At 39.1% G+C, this 18720-nt stretch overlaps 1 protein-coding gene, 1 long non-coding RNA gene and 1 other non-coding gene across 3 annotated transcripts; all 3 read left to right on the top strand.

Annotated features, from left to right (window-relative positions):
* The first annotated feature begins 848 nt into the window (after window positions 1-848).
* On the top strand, window positions 849-3225 carry LOC131021669 (uncharacterized). The gene is made up of 4 exons (XR_009101027.1): window positions 849-1818; window positions 2323-2446; window positions 2666-2734; window positions 2942-3225. It is a non-coding gene; the product is annotated as an uncharacterized LOC131021669 (long non-coding RNA).
* A 397-nt stretch (window positions 3226-3622) lies between these two features.
* LOC131023439 (uncharacterized mitochondrial protein AtMg00310-like) lies at window positions 3623-4243 on the top strand. Its single transcript, XM_057952980.1, has one exon. The coding sequence runs from the start codon at window positions 3623-3625 to the stop codon at window positions 4241-4243; it is 621 nt and encodes a 206-aa protein (XP_057808963.1).
* A 5187-nt stretch (window positions 4244-9430) lies between these two features.
* Window positions 9431-9537, top strand: LOC131024016 (small nucleolar RNA R71). Its single transcript, XR_009101612.1, has one exon. It is a non-coding gene; the product is annotated as a small nucleolar RNA R71 (small nucleolar RNA).
* The last annotated feature ends 9183 nt before the right edge of the window (window positions 9538-18720 follow it).

Genomic DNA, 18720 nt, shown 5'->3' with positions numbered 1-18720 from the left:
GATGAAGTTTGTTAAAGTTTTGATGCAGACGAAAAAGATTTGAAGAGATACATTTCCCTAAACTTTTTTTTCTAGAGGAACTCCTCTTAAGTCTTAATAAGTATAGTATCTCAAAGTACGATTTGTTTAGACCTTATATTATATTCAAAAAAATGTAAAATATATAAATATTTGAATGCCAAAAAAGCTCCACTTTTTCGAGTTGAATTTTCATTATGACTACGCCAAATTCTTATCTTCTCTATTTATTTATTTTCGTATATTTTTTTTGTCTTTTTCCAACACCTTTTTCTTTCTTCACCTTTCGTATAAATAGTCTTCATTATGATTGCGGCAAGGGGACCCGTTGTCCCCCTATCTTTTCATCTTATGTGCCGAAGGTCTCTCCGCTATGGTTCGACATGAGACGGCTAGCAGGAACCTTCATGGTATTCAACTTGGTCGCGGTGGTCCTGTCATTTCCCATTTGATGTTCGCGGATGATTGCATCTTCTTCTGTCGCGCCACTCCGAGTGATTGTGCCAATCTTAAACGCGTGTTGGGTGCCTACGAACAGGCCTCGGGTCAGGCTATAAACTATCAAAAGTCTGGCATATTTTTTAGCTCCAACACGACTGATGTGGATCGCGCTGAGGCTTCCTCGGTTCTGGGTGTTTCTTCTCCTTTGAACACCGGTCGCTATTTTGGTCTTCCATCTCTTCACTACAACAAAAACTTTAATAGAAACCGATTTTTGCTCAAAACCGGTTTCATAGCTCGTAAAACCGGTTTCGTAGGTATAACCGGTTTCTTTTTAAAAAAAAGTGCGCTAATAGAAACCGGTTATTTACTACCGGTTTCTTTTCTGTGGTGTCGTAGTTATATTACGACACCGGTTTTAATTTAACATATTAAACCGTTTTTAAACCGGTTTTAAAGACTTTTTCAGAATTAAAAAAAAAAGAAAAAAAATAAATCCAAAGTCTGAGTTCAAAGTTCAAACACGTCATTAGCCCTAAACCCCTTTCTGCCGCCTACCATCTTCTTCCAAAGTTTCAGCCCTAAACACGTCGATCTCTCCGGCGCCGATTCACGCCGACCAACGCCACTCGTTCCTTCCGCCGCCGTCGTTATCTCAACAATCAACGAAGCCACGAACCACGTTCTCTACCGCCTCGCTCCAATCTTAAATCCGTAGGTGTCCCTGCCGTCGTCGCCGCCCCAATCTCCACCGGTCAGCAAGCAACGAAAATCGACGCTGCTCTGAGCCTTTGTCCGATCCCCCTAGCGCCGTGCTTCGCCGCTGCTTTGAGCTGCTGTACTCCAGAAACGCCGTTGCTCTGAAGCTTTCTCCGGTCTCCGCCACCGCTGCTCTGAGCCTTTGTTCGATCGCCCTAGCTTGCTCTGGTTTACCTTGTTGTACACCAGACGGCGAATGTTGTAATTGCTAACATACTAGACGAGGCAGGAGCAGAAGTAGCAGCTGAAATCAGAGGGCAGTACTCTTCCGGTCTGCTCTCGACTTAGCCGCTGCTGTGAGGCTTTCTTTGGTCGCTGCTCCTTGAGGTTAGTTTATGTGTAGCTTAATTTCATTATTAATTACTGGCAGAAAATCAATTTTATGCTGCACTACAATCTTGTTTCATCCGAGTATAATTCTTTGCTTGTAACTAAGATGTTCAAATTTTATGCTGCACTACAATCTTGTTTCATCCGAGTATAATTCTTTGCGCGCATTGAGCTTCTGATCTGCCTTTCTCTACCCTGGTCCGACGTGCTTCGTTGCCACCCTGAGCCTTTCTCGGGTCGTCCAGTCGTGACTACATTTTCCTAATAGAGGTTAGTTTTTGTTTATGTTGTTGAATTCTTTACCTTGTCGTGACTACATTTTCCAGCAATATGTCATTTTGGGGTCAAGTGTGCTGATAGAAAATTAGAAATAGGCCTACTGTGAATTAAGTAGTTGAGCACTTGAATCTCATTTTGGGTGTTGTTGGATGTAAATAGCTTCTTCTAGATTGGTGTTAATTTTAAGATTTATTTCAAATGCAGGATTATTTGGAACCATACTATTTTATTTTTATTGAATTGCACTATTGAAACATGAAATATATAATCTTGAATTTTTTTGGTATGCGACTTAAACAACTCTTTGTTGATTAGCACTTAATATTCAGTGTCTTGAAATTTGCTTGTTGTCTGATATTGTCTTTTCGCTTCTCTTATTGTTCGAAATAATGTGGACGGATCATGGTTGTTGTGTAGTCAATTAATCAATTAGAAATTTTGTAAAATTGCAGCATAAGATAAGAGTTCATGCATGATGTACGTTTATTATGGCAGGCTTTGCTTTCTGGTTGCTTTGTTGGGGGTTTGGCCACCTTTCTACATTTTGACAACTTCACTAGTTATTTGCCACAAAATGCAAGTGCCAAGTGCCTAAGTGATGCAGGGTTTTTCTTGATGCGTAAGCTCTTAATGTTTGAAATTGAACATCTGCTTGCCGACTGAAACTATTGCATAACTAAAATTGGAACTCTAATTATATTCTGCTTCTTATATGGTTTAATCTCCATTAGTTCTGATTTTGAATCTTCTTTGTTTATGTATATCAGCAGAATCTATTTATTTTTTATTTTTTCAAGTATTAATTGAATCTAAGATACACTTTGTATCTCGTTTCCAGAATAGATATGACCAATATAGCAAATACTATAATGCAGCAATTGACAAGATTGAGGAGCACTATTCAGAGGTACGTTATTTTTTGGTGAAGTATCTGTTTGAAAATCTCAAGGTTGGCTCTTGGTCAATTGATCTTGTTTTATTTAGTATCTACACTCAATTTGTTTTCTGATTGTCACAGGAGGAAGAAAAAGTCTAGCGTGTTATCTGAAATTTCTAGTTTAGGTTGCTTATGTTCTTTGTTGGTATGAGAATGTTATTGGCTTGATTTTTGCAGGCAATATGATGAATGGTAGCTTGGGAAGCAAAGGGGAAAAAAAATTAATTGTTGAAAAGTTGAGGCTTGAAGAACATTGCATCTTTGGAATTTTGATTTTGAAACTTGCTATTAGATTTTTGATAAGTTATTAGATTCATAGTTGGAAATTGATGCAAATCATTCTAGATGATTGTTAGATTTTGAAAAATTGTTAGACTCATAGTTGAAACATTTTAGATAATTGTAATGAATGTAAATGATAATTAGATGTGTAAATCCATATTTGATGTTTATTATTTTTATTATTAATTAGATTTTATTTTATTAAAAAATTAATTTTATAGGGGATACAAAATAAATAAATAAAATATTTTTTTTATTCCCCACATAACCTACGAAACCGGTTAAAAACCGGTTTCTATTAGCGCTACTTTTAGTGGTGTCTATTTACACAAATGAAATCGCTAAAAAGTCATGCTAATAGAAATCGGTTAAAAATCGGTTTCGTAGATACCTACGAAACCGGTTTTTAACCGGTTTCTATCAGCGTTTTTTTGGGGACCCCTACGAAACCGCTAGTTACGAAATCGGTCATTTTAATAGATAGAAACCGGTTTTAAACCGGTTTCTATCAGCATTTTTGTTGTAGTGCTTGTTGGTAGAAAGAAGAGAGACATTTTCAAATATCTTCGAGATCGCATGTGGAATAAGATCCAAAGTTGGCAGGGCAAAAAGCTTTCAAAAGCCGGGAAGGAGATCTTAATTAAAGCTGTAGTGCAGGAAATACCTTCTTATTGCATGGCTATCTTCTCTCTACCTACCAGTTTGACTGATGAAATGGAAAGGCTCATGAATAGTTTTTCGTGGAGTAACAAGGGTGGATCGAGCCGGGGGATAAACTGGATGAAATGGGACCGGATCTGTGTGGACAAGAAGCTAGGTGGATTGGGTTTTAGAAGTTTGCAGCTACTCAATTTGGCTCTTCTCGGAAAAATGGGTTGGACGTTGCTTGAGGATCCAGATGCACTTTTTTGCAAGGTTTTAAAGGCGAAGTATTTCCCAAACGGTAACTTTCTCACTGCCCCAGTGGGTCACAGTCCGAGTTTCACTTGGAGGAGCATTTGCTCCGCACAAGAGCTGGTACGAAGGGGAGTGCGCTGGAGGATTGGTAATGGGATGAATGTCCGGGTTTTTGATGGTCCGTGGTTGAGGAGGGACGATTCTTTTTGGGTTTCTTCTCCTTGCCCGTCTGGCTTTGCTGGTCTTCGTGTATGTGATCTTATGTCCCCGGACTCTAATAATTGGGATTTGGATTCGTGATAACTAAAATATTAGCAACAAATTACCGCAACTAACACGGTGCAATTGCAGCACAAAATCAGTAACCGAGTATCGTATCCACAGAGACTATTATAACGAATTACTCTAAGTAATCCTAATTAAACTATAGTAATATTCAGGCAACGAAAGGTAGAGATTGGTTGACGTAAATTAAAACGCAAATAGAAACTAATAAAAATACGTAGAGAAATTCAAATATGGAAAACTCTGACCCTAGGGATGTATTTTCACCAATCAACTACATGCATTCAACCTATTGATTCAATTACCAATTTTAATCCAACCCTGATGAAAGATCACTATATTATCCACAAGCGTCTCTAACGACCACCTATGAACGTAGATTAATTAATCCCTTTTCACATTCAAGACTCCAAGGAATTAATTAACTCCCAATAGCACATAAAGAATAGCTTCCTATAGCTTCACCTATCGCATTCAAGACTCAAGGCTAACACTATATCATGCATTCCTGAATCGGCTGAACAATTATCGCATTCAAGACTCAAACTGAACAGCTAGACATGTAAATCATTGATCAGATAATTCACAAGAGATTAAGCACCAGGAATCATGAATCATAAGTTGGAGGGCAAATTGATATCAATAAATCAAAAACACATAATCAATCAGCTATATACAAACCCTAGGTTCAGATTAAAAGACTAGCCAGACATAATAAAATCAAACATAAACATAATTAAATTGAACGCAATTGTAAAAACAAATTGTATAAAAACCGAATTAAAACGATTGTAGCGGCTTGAATCTTCAATCTTGATCCAAGCCTTGAAAACTGGAAAGCTGAAAAGTTCTAAAGCTATAAAACTGAAATATGAAAGTTGGAAACTGAAAAACTAAAGCTGGGAACCCTGAATAGGTACAAGGAAGACCTATATATAGTGTCAGGGTAAAACTACAGAGTTTGAGCTCGAAAAGGACTTTAAAAACGAAATAAAACGTAAAAAGGCGGGCTGACGGCGATCGCACGGCGGGCACCCGGCGGTCGCCGGATTCTTCACGTTTTTCCTTCATTACGCGGCGGGCGCCCGGCGGGCGCCGCCTGATCGCCAGCCACGCCGATTTCTCTGCGCGGCGGTCGCCGGCTGGGTCGCCGGCTGCTGCACAATTTTCCTTCTTCAGGCGGCGGTCGCCGCCCGGTCGCCGCGGGGTCGCCGCCGTTTCGCTGCTGCGCGCGACTTTCATGTTTTGGTCATAACTTTCTCGTCCGAACTCCGATTTATGATCCGTTTATGCTCACGAACTCGTATCGAGACAATCTACAACTTCTATTTCAGATAAGTTTTCCAAATTCGAACTCAATAAACCTGAAATTTCCTTGAAAGTTCGAATAAGAATCATGTTTCAAAAGATAAAGCAAATTAAGTATAAAACAATCATCCAACACTCAGTTTCCTATAAAATAACATCATATGAACACTAAAAACCATGGAAACATGAGTGTTATCAACTCCCCCAAACTTAAGCCATTGTTCGTCCTCGAATAATGGGAAGAATAAAATCAATAACACGAATGGGTAAGAAATCTAGTTCATCGATGCCTCCGAATAATAAAGAATGATAAAATTCTCAAATCCTCAATAATTAAGCACAAAATTCACCAATAAACACAACCTATTGTAAAATCAACCTTGACATTCCAAACAATTGAATCTCACAAGGTATGTGTATCACTCAACTCTCAATTTGATGGAATAGGACGTGTATACTCTCATCGAAATTCAATACATTGCAGATCTCTTACCATAGGCTTGCCAATCGTCTACAATCTCCATCGCTAATAGTGTGCCAGGACTAAGATCAAAAAGGTCTTTTTATTCGGGTTATAATGTAGGGACATTGGTTAAGGTAGGGAAATATAGGCTAAGTGACTCAAATAGATCAAGAACACCAACCTTATAGTTTCACTAATCAAGCATGGAATAAATTCCATCTTCCACCCAACTATATCACCATAATCAACACAACTCAAGGGATTTAATCATCACCATACAAAACTAAACACTCTTTTATGCTCTCCATTTATTTCCAACAAACAAAGCCGATTTTCTAATAAATTTCTCAATAAACACTCGACTTTACACTTTTTTTTTTTCTTTTTTTTTTCTTCTTTTTTTTCTCTTTTTTTTTCAACAACTTTTTTTTTTTTTTTTCTCTTTTCTTTCCACAACTTTTCTAGAGCTCATAAGAGTAAATAGTAACACAAAATCATCCCTTCTTTTTTCACAACCCACTATGAATATTCACCACACAAAGATCCCCATATACTTAATCACCCCCTATCATCCGGCTAAAGAATAAAAGCTAAATAGGCTCAAAGTGGATAACAAAGGATAATTTTTCGTTAATGACAGTGTTTGGGAAAAAATGTGGCTAACAAAAGATGGCCTAAAATCATCTCCTAATCCTGGCACAACAGCAACCTCAACACAGAAACCATGGCAAGTTCTAGAAGATCACTACATATGCATGACAAAACTCACAACAAAGAATAAACTGTGTATGATAAACAGTTATGGCTCAAAATCTCACAGGTTTATTCAACGTCCAAAAGTCAAGGTTAAAATCACTCTAGAATTATGCAAATTAGTTCCAATTATGCTCAAATCATCAAAGAAAATCAAATTCAATATTTTTTTTTTACAGAAATCATCATTGGCATCTCACCAAAAAAATCTAATGGAGCAATAATCATCTAAAAAATAATCACAAACACCCACCACCAACCAAGCAAGATGAAACAATAAAGCCAACAAAAAAAAAATAAAAGTGATACACATATCTACTCTCACCCCCCTCCCCCAAACTTATTACAGAACATAAGTTCGAAAATAAGTTTGGAGGGATGATGATATGTGTGTCACTACTCACAGAAACACATGCTCCACGGTGGTGATATGAACAAGGCGCGAGTTCCCGCATCTTCCAAGCTCAACACTGCACTAAAACCCCAAAACGAAGAAACAAAGAAACAAAAGAAAACAAAAAGAAACTAAACGAAAGGAAAACAAAACAAAGAAAAAGGTTGGGTTACCTCTCAACAAGTGCTTAATTTAACGTCTAGAGCTCGACGATACCTCAAAAACTCATGGAGGTCGGAAACAGCATTCTAACCATTGGAAAGCTTTTCTACTCTTAGGTGCCCTCTCCACCAAAACACTTTTCTTGGCTCGGACATCCTCCACAAGCATTGCCCCCTTTTCATTCTTATTCCGAAAAATCCGGAATTTCACTTTCTTCTTCTTGGGGGTATGGGTTTTCAAAGACCCCCCATCATACTCCAAAAACAAACACTTCTCAAAAGTCAGAACTTCTTTTGGTTCTTGAGTTTTTTTCTTGGCTTCAAACTTGGGGAGCTCATTCTTCTCAACCTCTTCATCCTCCAAATTTGCTAGAAAACTGTCAGCCAAATTAATCATTTCATTCTGGGGAACTTCCTTTGGTGGAGGTTTCTGTGTGATACACTCCTCCAAAGGATCCTCTACAGCTGCAGGAAAAGCTATCAGAGAGTCGATCATGTTGCACTCATCCAACGGCGGCTCGGCTGGTTTTCTCATAGCATCATAGATAGATAGAGTCAATTTTTCATCATTGACTCTAAATGTGAGATCTCCATCCTGCACATCAATAAGCGCACGGCCGGTAGCTAGGAACGGACGTCCTAAGATCAATGGAGTATTCTTGTCCTCCGGCATGTCCAAGACTACGAAATCTGCAGGAAAAATAAACTGCTCCACCTGCACTAGGACATCCTCCACAATTCCCTTGGGATATGTGATGGAACGATCTGCCATCTGCAATGCAATAGAGGTAGGCTTGATATCTCCAATCTCCAACCGGTTGAAAATAGAGAGAGGCATCAAATTGATGCTAGCCCCTAAATCACAAAGAGCACGAGAGAAATTCTGTCCTCCCATCATACAAGCGATGGTAAAGCTGCCAGGATCCTTTTTCTTCAATGGTAGCTTTCTTTGTAGCACAGCACTGCATTCCTCGGAAAGATTTATCGTCTCATATTTCCCCAACTTCTTCTTGTTGGAGACTGCGTCCTTGAGAAACTTGGCATAGCCTAGCATATCTCTCAAAGCATCAAGTAAAGGAATGTTGATGTGAAGCTTTGAAAACATCTCCATGAACTTGGCTAACTTCTTATCCATCTTCGGCTTTGCCAGGCTATTCGGAAAAGGCGCTACAGGCTTGTACTCTGGCCTGGGAAACGTAGGAGTAGGATTGGGCTCCTTCACAGCAGAAGAGCTCGAATCCTTCTTAGGGGTAGGCGGCTGTTTCGCTGCAAGCTCCTCCAAGTCATCATCATCGTCCTCCACTACTTTGCTTTTTCCCTTGTCATTCTGCAGCTCTGGAAAATTCTGGTACTCAGTCCCGCTTCGAAGATGGATCGCATTACACTGATTTTTGGGATTTATTTCAGTGTTGCTAGGAAACTTTCCTGGTGTGTGCTGCGCAGCTTCTTGGTTGGCCATCTGACCAACTTGATTCTCTAACATTTGCACTTGTTTGGACAGTGCTGAAAAGTTTTGCTCCATGTTGAACATTTTGGTTCCCAAGTTTGCCGAGTTTGTCTCCATCCCGGTGACCTTCACCAAAACTTGCTTCATCATTTCCTCTATTGAATCTTTCTTTGGCTCATTGATGACTCCCCCACTAGAAACAGAAAATCCAGGTGGAGGCTGCAAAGCATTGTTGGGATTTGAATAGGAAAAATTTGGATGATTCCTATTATTTGGATGATACGGTGGATTTCCGCCCTGATGTCCTTGATAGTTTGGTCTATTGAATTGGTACTGCCGCTGGACGTAATTAGCATCTTCCAACTGCGACACATCAGGTAAACTCGGCTGCTGAGGAATTTTAGCTAGCAGTGTCTTTCTCTCCAACTCATACTGCTTTTGAAGAGCTTCATATTTCTCCTTAAAATCATCTCTCTCCTCATTCACAGCTGCAATTCTTCTCGTGGAATTTCTGTCATTCGGCCATTGGTAACTGTTGGAGGCCATCTCTTCTATCACACGATACGCCTCCTTTGTATTTCTATGGAGAAGACATCCACCTGCAGTAGCATCCACCATACTCTTTGTTAGACCAGTCAAACCATTATAAAAGTGAATGATTTGCTGATCCTCTGTGAAACCATGTTGTGGGCATTTCCTGAGCAGCTCACGAAATCTTTCCCAGGCATCATGAATGGTCTCATCTCCTAGCTGGGAAAAATGAGAAATCTCTGCAATGATTTTCTGAGCTTTAGAGGCAGGAAAGTATTTTGCCAAGAAAGCTCTACACAAATCCTCCCATCCAGTAATAGCACCTCTGTCCAAACACTTGAACCATTCCTTTGCTCTATCTCTGAGAGAGAATCCAAACATCTTCATTCTGATGGCATCTGGTGGCACTCCATTCTGCTTAATAGTGTCGCAGATATCTAGAAACTGAGTGATGTGGACATGCGGATTTTCATCAGCCATTCCACTAAACTGTTCAGCTTGCACCATGTTTATCAATCCCGGCTTCAGTTCGAACGTGGTAGCCTGCACAGTTGGTCCCCATCTGCCTCCTTGAAATTGATCAACCCTAGGCTGATACATGTGATTCAGTGGTGGCTCTGTTGGAGGAGCCCGGTTGCGCTCTCTTTCTTCATCTAGTTGCCTCTGAAGGTTTGTCACGACTTGCACAAGAGTTTGAAGGTCCATGTTATTCTCTGCCATTGCTTGCTTTTTCTTTTCGCGGTTGTCTCTTTTGTACTGTTTTTCGATTTCCAAGTTCAAAGGTACTAGATGTTCCTTTCCTTTGGATCTCGTGATCATGCACGCCTGAGACAACAAACAAAAACAGAAATTTAAAAACTAAAAAAAAAAAAAAAAAAAATTAAAACTTATAACGCCTGAAATAATGCTTAAGTCTAATCAGAAATATTAAAGTTAATTCTAAATAGTCCCCGGCAACGGCGCCAAAAAGTTGATCACTAAAATATTAGCAACAAATTACCGCAACTAACACGGTGCAATTGCAGCACAAAATCAGTAACCGAGTATCGTATCCACAGAGACTATTATAACGAATTACTCTAAGTAATCCTAATTAAACTATAGTAATATTCAGGCAACGAAAGGTAGAGATTGGTTGACGTAAATTAAAACGCAAATAGAAACTAATAAAAATACGTAGAGAAATTCAAATATGGAAAACTCTGACCCTAGGGATGTATTTTCACCAATCAACTACATGCATTCAACCTATTGATTCAATTACCAATTTTAATCCAACCCTGATGAAAGATCACTATATTATCCACAAGCGTCTCTAACGACCACCTATGAACGTAGATTAATTAATCCCTTTTCACATTCAAGACTCCAAGGAATTAATTAACTCCCAATAGCACATAAAGAATAGCTTCCTATAGCTTCACCTATCGCATTCAAGACTCAAGGCTAACACTATATCACGCATTCCTGAATCGGCTGAACAATTATCGCATTCAAGACTCAAACTGAACAGCTAGACATGTAAATCATTGATCAGATAATTCACAAGAGATTAAGCACCAGGAATCATGAATCATAAGTTGGAGGGCAAATTGATATCAATAAATCAAAAACACATAATCAATCAGCTATATACAAACCCTAGGTTCAGATTAAAAGACTAGCCAGACATAATAAAATCAAACATAAACATAATTAAATTGAACGCAATTGTAAAAACAAATTGTATAAAAACCGAATTAAAACGATTGTAGCGGCTTGAATCTTCAATCTTGATCCAAGCCTTGAAAACTGGAAAGCTGAAAAGTTCTAAAGCTATAAAACTGAAATATGAAAGTTGGAAACTGAAAAACTAAAGCTGGGAACCCTGAATAGGTACAAGGAAGACCTATATATAGTGTCAGGGTAAAACTACAGAGTTTGAGCTCGAAAAGGACTTTAAAAACGAAATAAAACGTAAAAAGGCGGGCTGACGGCGATCGCACGGCGGGCACCCGGCGGTCGCCGGATTCTTCACGTTTTTCCTTCATTACGCGGCGGGCGCCCGGCGGGCGCCGCCTGATCGCCAGCCACGCCGATTTCTCGGCGGGCTGCGCGGCGGTCGCCGGCTGCTGCACAATTTTCCTTCTTCAGGCGGCGGTCGCCGCCCGGTCGCCGCGGGGTCGCCGCCGTTTCGCTGCTGCGCGCGACTTTCATGTTTTGGTCATAACTTTCTCGTCCGAACTCCGATTTATGATCCGTTTATGCTCACGAACTCGTATCGAGACACTCTACAACTTCTATTTCAGATAAGTTTTCCAAATTCGAACTCAATAAACCTGAAATGTCCTTGAAAGTTCGAATAAGAATCATGTTTCAAAAGATAAAGCAAATTAAGTATAAAACAATCATCCAACACTCAGTTTCCTATAAAATAACATCATATGAACACTAAAAACCATGGAAACATGAGTGTTATCAATTCGCTGCATTTTTTCTTAGAGGAGGCTGATATCCAGAGTGTTCTTAGTATCCCGCTCCTCCCTGACCCGAAGCCGGATAAAGTGGTATGGCATTTTGAGGACAAAGGGCGTTACACTGTGAAATCAGCGTATAGGTTGGTGAGTTCTCTCACTCTTGATCCTATGCATGGTGTTGATGGTCCCTGGGGGAGACTCTGGAAAACTAATGTCCCTCCAAAAGTGCGAAGCTTTCTTTGGCGAGCTGCTCGCAACAACCTCCCCTCCAAGGAGCGTCTGCTTTCTAGAGGAGTCACGGTTGGATGCGAGTGCGAGACGTGTAAAAACAGCTTTGAGAACCTTTGGCATACCTTTTTCTTTTGCTCTTTTGCTGAGGATTGCTGGAGGTGTAATGATTTGGGGCAGTATATCAGCGACATCACCAACAACTGTGATTCCTTTGTTGAGGCTCTCTTTCGTATTATTGGAGGCAATAATGAAGAGTTGACAGCTAGAGTTTGTATGGTGCTCTGGCAGATCTGGAAAGATAGGAACGGTGTGGTATGGAAGGGTGTGTTTTCGTCCCCGACTCGTTCGGCCTTGCAGGCTGCTGAGGCCCGGATTGAGTGGCTCTTGGCTCAGGAGAAGAGGTCTGCCTAGCACCCCTCTTCGTCTCCTGCTGTCACTTGTGGCGGGTGGCACCCTTTGCCGCTGGGGTATGTTAAGTGTGGCGTAGATGCAGCTTTCTTCTCTGATATTAATGCCATGGGCATCAGAATTGTTGTGCGCAGCCATGATGGCAACTTTGTGACTGAAAAATCTATGAAAGTGTCGGGGCTTCGTCGGGTGGATGAGGGGGAGCTAATGGGTATCAAAGAGGCGCTCTCTTGGTTAAAGATTCTTGGCTTGTTGCTTGGTTGGGTGGAGTCCGATTGCAAGCGAGCTTGTGAGGCGCTATGTTCGAGCGAGAGGAATATCTGAGAGATGGGTGTTCTTGCTGCCTTTTGCCGTAATGAACTAGCGTCGATGCCGGATATCCAAGTGAACCATGTTAGAACAGAACATAATGGGATAGCTCATTTTCTAGCTAAGGCTGCGAGAGATTTCGATACACACCATGTTTGGAATGAACCCCGCGATGGCTGTAGAGGGTCATTTCCATTTACCATGCTCTTGTGTTTAATAAAGTTATCTCTCTTTTCCTCCAAAAAAAAAAAAGTCTCTTCCAAAGAAAGAAATGCTCAGAATGAGATTGGATTATTTTATTTAGTATATAGAAAGTTTATTGAATAATGTGAGTCCATATATTAAAATAATGAATTAATAACTTTAATTTTTCTTATATTATTTATATTTTATTAATTCTATAATTCAATATTTAATTTTACGATATTTTAGCAAATGTAAAATTTATATACAAACATATTTGTAAAAATAAAATGATACAATTTGAATCTGATCATATTGATTTTTATGATAGTTTTTCAGTTAATAGCCTAAACAAAAGTATATACTTTATACAATTTTGATTAAACAAATTTTGAATCTCAATTTTTTTTCATAAAGCTTTACAAATCAAATTATTGAATAAAGTCAAGAATCCATAAGTAAACTTCTTTCAAGCATATTTTTTCAAATCTCAAAGTCAGTTTTTATCTTTTAAGTTGCAGATGAGATGATACTAGTTAATAGGACCGATTTTGAGTTTTGAATTTGAGCTATTTTCAGTTTGATTTAAATTTATATGTACATATGTTTGATGTATTTTATATCTCAAGTTGTGTGATTTTTATGAACTTTATTTTTCAAACTTTGTAATTTTTAACTTGCTTAATATATAATAAATTCAATATATTTTATTTATTAGTAATTAAATTTCGATATATGAAATTTGTAATTGAAAAGTTTTGAGGGTGCATGTATAATTTGGAATAAATATATTGATATGATAGAATAAGTATATAAAGTAAATGGAAAGAGAATATTTAAAGAATATTTTTTGTGTGTCAATAAGGCATAACTCAAGTGTCAAAGTTGAGGTACCCAAAGACTCTCCTTTGTAAGAGGTCTTGGGTTCAGTTCTGTTTGTGTGTGGTGTAATTTACCCACTGTTGTGTGGGTATTGGTCCCGCTAGCGTGCGGTTATTTTTCACCTTTGCGTGATGTAGAGGTTCTGTTTGCGTGCAAATTGCTTATTTGATGATATTTAGATATCTCTTGTAATTCTAATTAAAAAAAGGGGGAATATTTTTTGGGTTTGAGTTTAGTCAAAATAGTTAAAGTAAAATTACATGAAAGTGACATATACTGTAAAATGAGGTGTAAATAATTGGAGATGGTTTAATGATCGAAATGACTATTTTTATACGGCTTATCATTAATTGCTAGTTTTGTCGTTGCTGCTCATTCACCAAAATAAGTACACCATCGCCGCGCCCACACCCTCCACTACTCTGCCAATCAGGACTGGTTGAAAAATATGAATTATTCAAAGTAATTATTATTGTGATGAAAAATAATAATCAACATGAAGCAAAGTGATAGTTTTGAAATATTACATTTCTTTATACCAATAATTACTTTTTCTAACAATAACAATTACTTTACCAAAATAAGTACATCTCCACCGTGCCCTTCGCTCCGCGCTTGCCCTCCGCGGCTCTGCCAGCCACCGGCGCCCTCGTTGCTCTGCCCAAGCTGCACCAGCGCCCGTGCCCTCTGCTGCTCTCACATCCTCACACTCGCATCCTTGGTAGGGTCGGGTCAGAACCGATCTCACCTATACACTCAAGTCTCACATGAGATCAACTCAAGATCATTATACCTACAGTGCAGATCTAAAATTTACGATACTATGATTTATAAATTTGAGCTAAAAAATCACCATGAGATCAAAGTTCGAGTTATATTTTAATAATAATTCAATTTGAAAAATAGGGTGAAAACCATGACTTAATTATACATTTAACGAACTTTCCATTCTTAAAATAGAATTTGTGAATAAACTTTTTCTAAGGAGATGAACTTAATTCGCAATCATGTTTCTACAAGTTTGAACTGAGGGGGTGTATTCGTTCTGGATTTCCACAGACTTTAAAAAGTCCATGGATTTTAAATTCCATGGCATTCACATAGATTCCAGACGACTTTCAAAGAATTCGTGGTTGGATTTCACCCCGATTTTCACTGATTTTCGAAGAATTTGGGGGATAATTCTGGAATTGAAATCCATGATGCCAACGACTTCTGAGTCCCAGCACCGCTGGAAACCCAGCGAGCGCTGGGAATCCAGCGAGCGCTGGAAACCCAGCGAACGCTGGGACCAAATAACTGCTATATAAAGGGCCAGCGAGCGCTGGTGCCCTAATTTCATTCTTCTCCTCTCCAGCACCGCTCCAGAACCTCCTCCCCAAAAAATAACCTTCAACTACAATTTTTCCATACCACTACCCTCTAAAATCACCTTCAACGATATAATGGTCCGAACGAAGAACGCAAACGTCGGTAGAGAAGAGCTTACTTTGAACCAAAGGTATGAATGTCCATTTGAATTGCAAAGCGAATTAGAGGGAGAAATATTTAAGAAATTTAACGATAACTATATTACTCCTCCGCATTACTTGGATTGGGAGTTGATTACTGATTTGAATCTTGAGGAGCAAGTTGAGTTGTATTTGCAAAATCTAGGGATGAAAGAATATGCTAAAAATATTGATTTTTCTGGCTATGATCCTCTATGTTATGAGTTCATGACTACTGTGGAAATGGCTGGTGATATGAAATGGATTAAAGCTAGGATGTATGAGCGAGAGTATCGCATTAGTTTGGCTAGAATGAAAGCTGTTTTTGGTTTCAGTATTGGTGGATTATCTCATAAAACTCGGGGATGGAATGTTAATCAAGCGTGGAATCGATTGACTGACTGTGATAATTGGGATAGTTCGGGTATTCCTAGTGGGTACATTAAGGATCCGGCATTGGCTATTGTTCATAAATTTCTTGCATATAATGTGTCTGGAAAGGAACAGGCGAATAAGGTTAATGCAGTTGAGGTATTTTTGCTGGAGTGTGCTTTAGATGGCACAAAAGTGTGCATCTCAAAGTTTATTTGGGCTGCTATGATTCGGGCGAAGAAGCGCCCTACTGCCCATGCTTCTTTCGCTGCTATTATCACTGGTTTGGCACACAAGAATGGAGTTCTTGCTGCGACAGAAGGGCCTATCCATGGTCAGGGTGAGCTGGATGCTGAGTACATTAATTATGATGAGCTCAGAGCAGCTCAATTGATTTCTGACCAATACACGCTGGTTCCTCATGAGAAGAAGACTTGTGTAGTTAACTACATACACTCCGAGATTGCAGCAGGCCGTCGTCCCCGCATTGATCCTGGTGCTGGTCCATCTGGGACCGCCAGTGATGATGAAGAAGAGGAGAACGAAGAAGAAGCTGAAGAGGAAGCCGAAGAGGCAGAGGAAGAAGACGAGGGGAATGGAGAGCGAGCAGCTGGTGGTTCAATGTCGAGATACTACCATCAGCAGGTTCAAAATGATCTCACATCATTCCGTGCACACTTTGATTCATCCATGGGAGCATTCCGAGCTCATTTTGACTCATCGATGACATCAATGATGGATGATATGAATGCTCGCTTTGATGCACAAGACCAGCAGATTGCCGAGCTGCAGCGCCAGTGGGATTCTTGGAGACCACGTTTCTGAGTTTTTATATTAATGTTGACATTGTTTTATGAGTTTGGATAATTTTATCTTTTGAACAATGATTAATGTTTGTTTTCATGAATTATGTTTGCATTTAATTCATGAGTTTCATGTTTTCATTACATTTTAATCATGTCAAAGAATTTTTATGATCATACAATTTTACATGAATATAACGTATGATGAACTGAAAATAAAAAAAATACACAAATTCTTAACATAAGCAACCCAAAAAAATATGAATTCCACGGAATTGAGCATAAATCATGGGGTATTTGTTCGGGATTTGATTAAAATCCACAGAATTCGAGCATTCTGAATTAGGGGTCCAGCGGCCGCTGGAAGGCAGAACACGCTGGGAACCCAGCGAGCGCTGGGAACCCAGCGTGTTCTGCCTTCCAGCGGCCGCTGGACCCCTATTTCAGAATGCTCGAATTCTCGGATTTTACTCAAATCCCAAACAAATACCCCCTGATTTATGCTCAATTCCGTGGAATTAATCAAATCCCCAACTAATACACCCCTAATTATATAATTCATGCTCAATAAAATCAACCAATATCCATTAAAAAAACAAAATAACGTCAACATCCATAAAAATTCCAAATTGAAAAAAAAAGCGTTAATTCAACGACATCCATCAAAACACCTCCCTAACTATTATCTTCGGTCTACGCCTGTGTGTCTTGATTGGTTTCAGTTATTTGTCTATTTTCCCACATAGCATTAGCAATACTTGTTCTCCATGCATTAGCTTCATTCCTCTGAGACAGCTGGCTTTGAGAAAGATAATCCAAAATGTCTGCATCGTTTTCAACATCTGCTGCAACATTTCCTTCTTCAACTTCGACTGGAAATTTATCAGAACGACACTCCTTTCGGAGAAAGTTATGCAATCCAGCACAAGCTAAAACTAACTCTGCTTGTGTTTGAAAAGGAAACGGAGGAGCTGTTTTAAAAATTGTGAAACGTGATTTGAAGATTCCAAAAATGCGTTCAATCACGTTTCGCAATGATGCGTGTCGAAGATTGAACAACTCATCTGCATTTCTTGGATTACGACCGTCACCACCGAAATCTTTGAGATGATATCGAACGCCACGTAACGGAGCCAAAAACTGACGACGATTAGCAAATCCACAATCTACTAGAAAATATTTACCTTGAGGCACGTGGAGTCCATTTGGTCTAGACAACGCATCACTTAAAATTTTGGAATCATGGGTTGAGCCTTCCCATCCACTAAGCACATAGATGAACTGCAAATCAAAGTTGCAAGCTGCCAAAACATTTTGCGAATTCACCCCATGACGGTTACGATAACAGCTCACGTCTTTATCTATTATCGTGGCCGGGATATGAGTGTCATCTATAGCCCCGATACAATCCTAAAATAATAGGTGAATGTGTTATACAAAAACCAAAAATATTTAATATAATACAAGAGCAGAAATATTATACCTTGAAGTAAGGATAAAATCTGGTACTTTCTCGAATTTTAGCGGGTATTGCGCCAGTCGGCTTAACCATCATGTCCGGTGCTATGGTGTTCAATGCTCTCAAGATTTTGTTGAAGTTCTGACTAGTAGCAAAATGCGAACGACCAAACCTTTCACGAACGTTACAATAACGATCGTTGTGCCCTACAATGATGAGGAATGTTGCCAACATTTCTTCAACAGTTGTATATCGTGTATCATCCACATGGGCTTTCTCCCTAATGATCTGGCATAATTTGATGAAGACGTCAGGATACATTCTATACAACTGTCGAAACTGGCTCGAATCTCCATCCATCATTCTCGTAATAAAACGAAATCCTTCCCTAGTCTTTGGTCGTCGCATCAGAGTCAGCAGTCGGATGTAGCGTCATAATATTTCTCAATAGAGTGATAACTACCTTAGCTGCTTCCATCAGTTGCCTAACAAGATCATAAAGTTCAATCTCCATCTCTGTTTCGATTTCATCCTCAAGTTCTTCATCTATGTCTTCTTCAATTGCAATGTTAATTTTATCTTCATAATTCATGCTGCCATTTAAAACAATGAAACAATAATTGAAATAAGAATAAAAGGGACTCACAAAAAATAGCCTTTTAAAAATACTCATAAAAAACCATTCATTAATCAACAAAATAAAGTATTAAAACATAAAACCAACAAAACAATGTACTCATAAAAAGATGGTGAAACAAAAATAAAAACATAGTTCAAAAAACATGACTAAACTATCATCTATTTCCTAGTCTTGAATTCTATCCATCTTTTGCGTTGAGGAA

This window comes from Salvia miltiorrhiza, chromosome 4 (assembly GCF_028751815.1).
Source record: "Salvia miltiorrhiza cultivar Shanhuang (shh) chromosome 4, IMPLAD_Smil_shh, whole genome shotgun sequence".
Classification (NCBI taxonomy): Eukaryota; Viridiplantae; Streptophyta; class Magnoliopsida; order Lamiales; family Lamiaceae; genus Salvia; species Salvia miltiorrhiza.
Note: the sequence above shows the minus strand (reverse complement) of the source record. Positions and strands in the feature narration are given on the sequence as shown.

Excerpts from the sequence above, each read along its gene's own strand:
- LOC131023439 (XM_057952980.1), top strand. The coding sequence starts at position 3,623 with ATGTGGAATAAGATCCAAAGTTGGCAGGGCAAAAAGCTTTCAAAAGCC.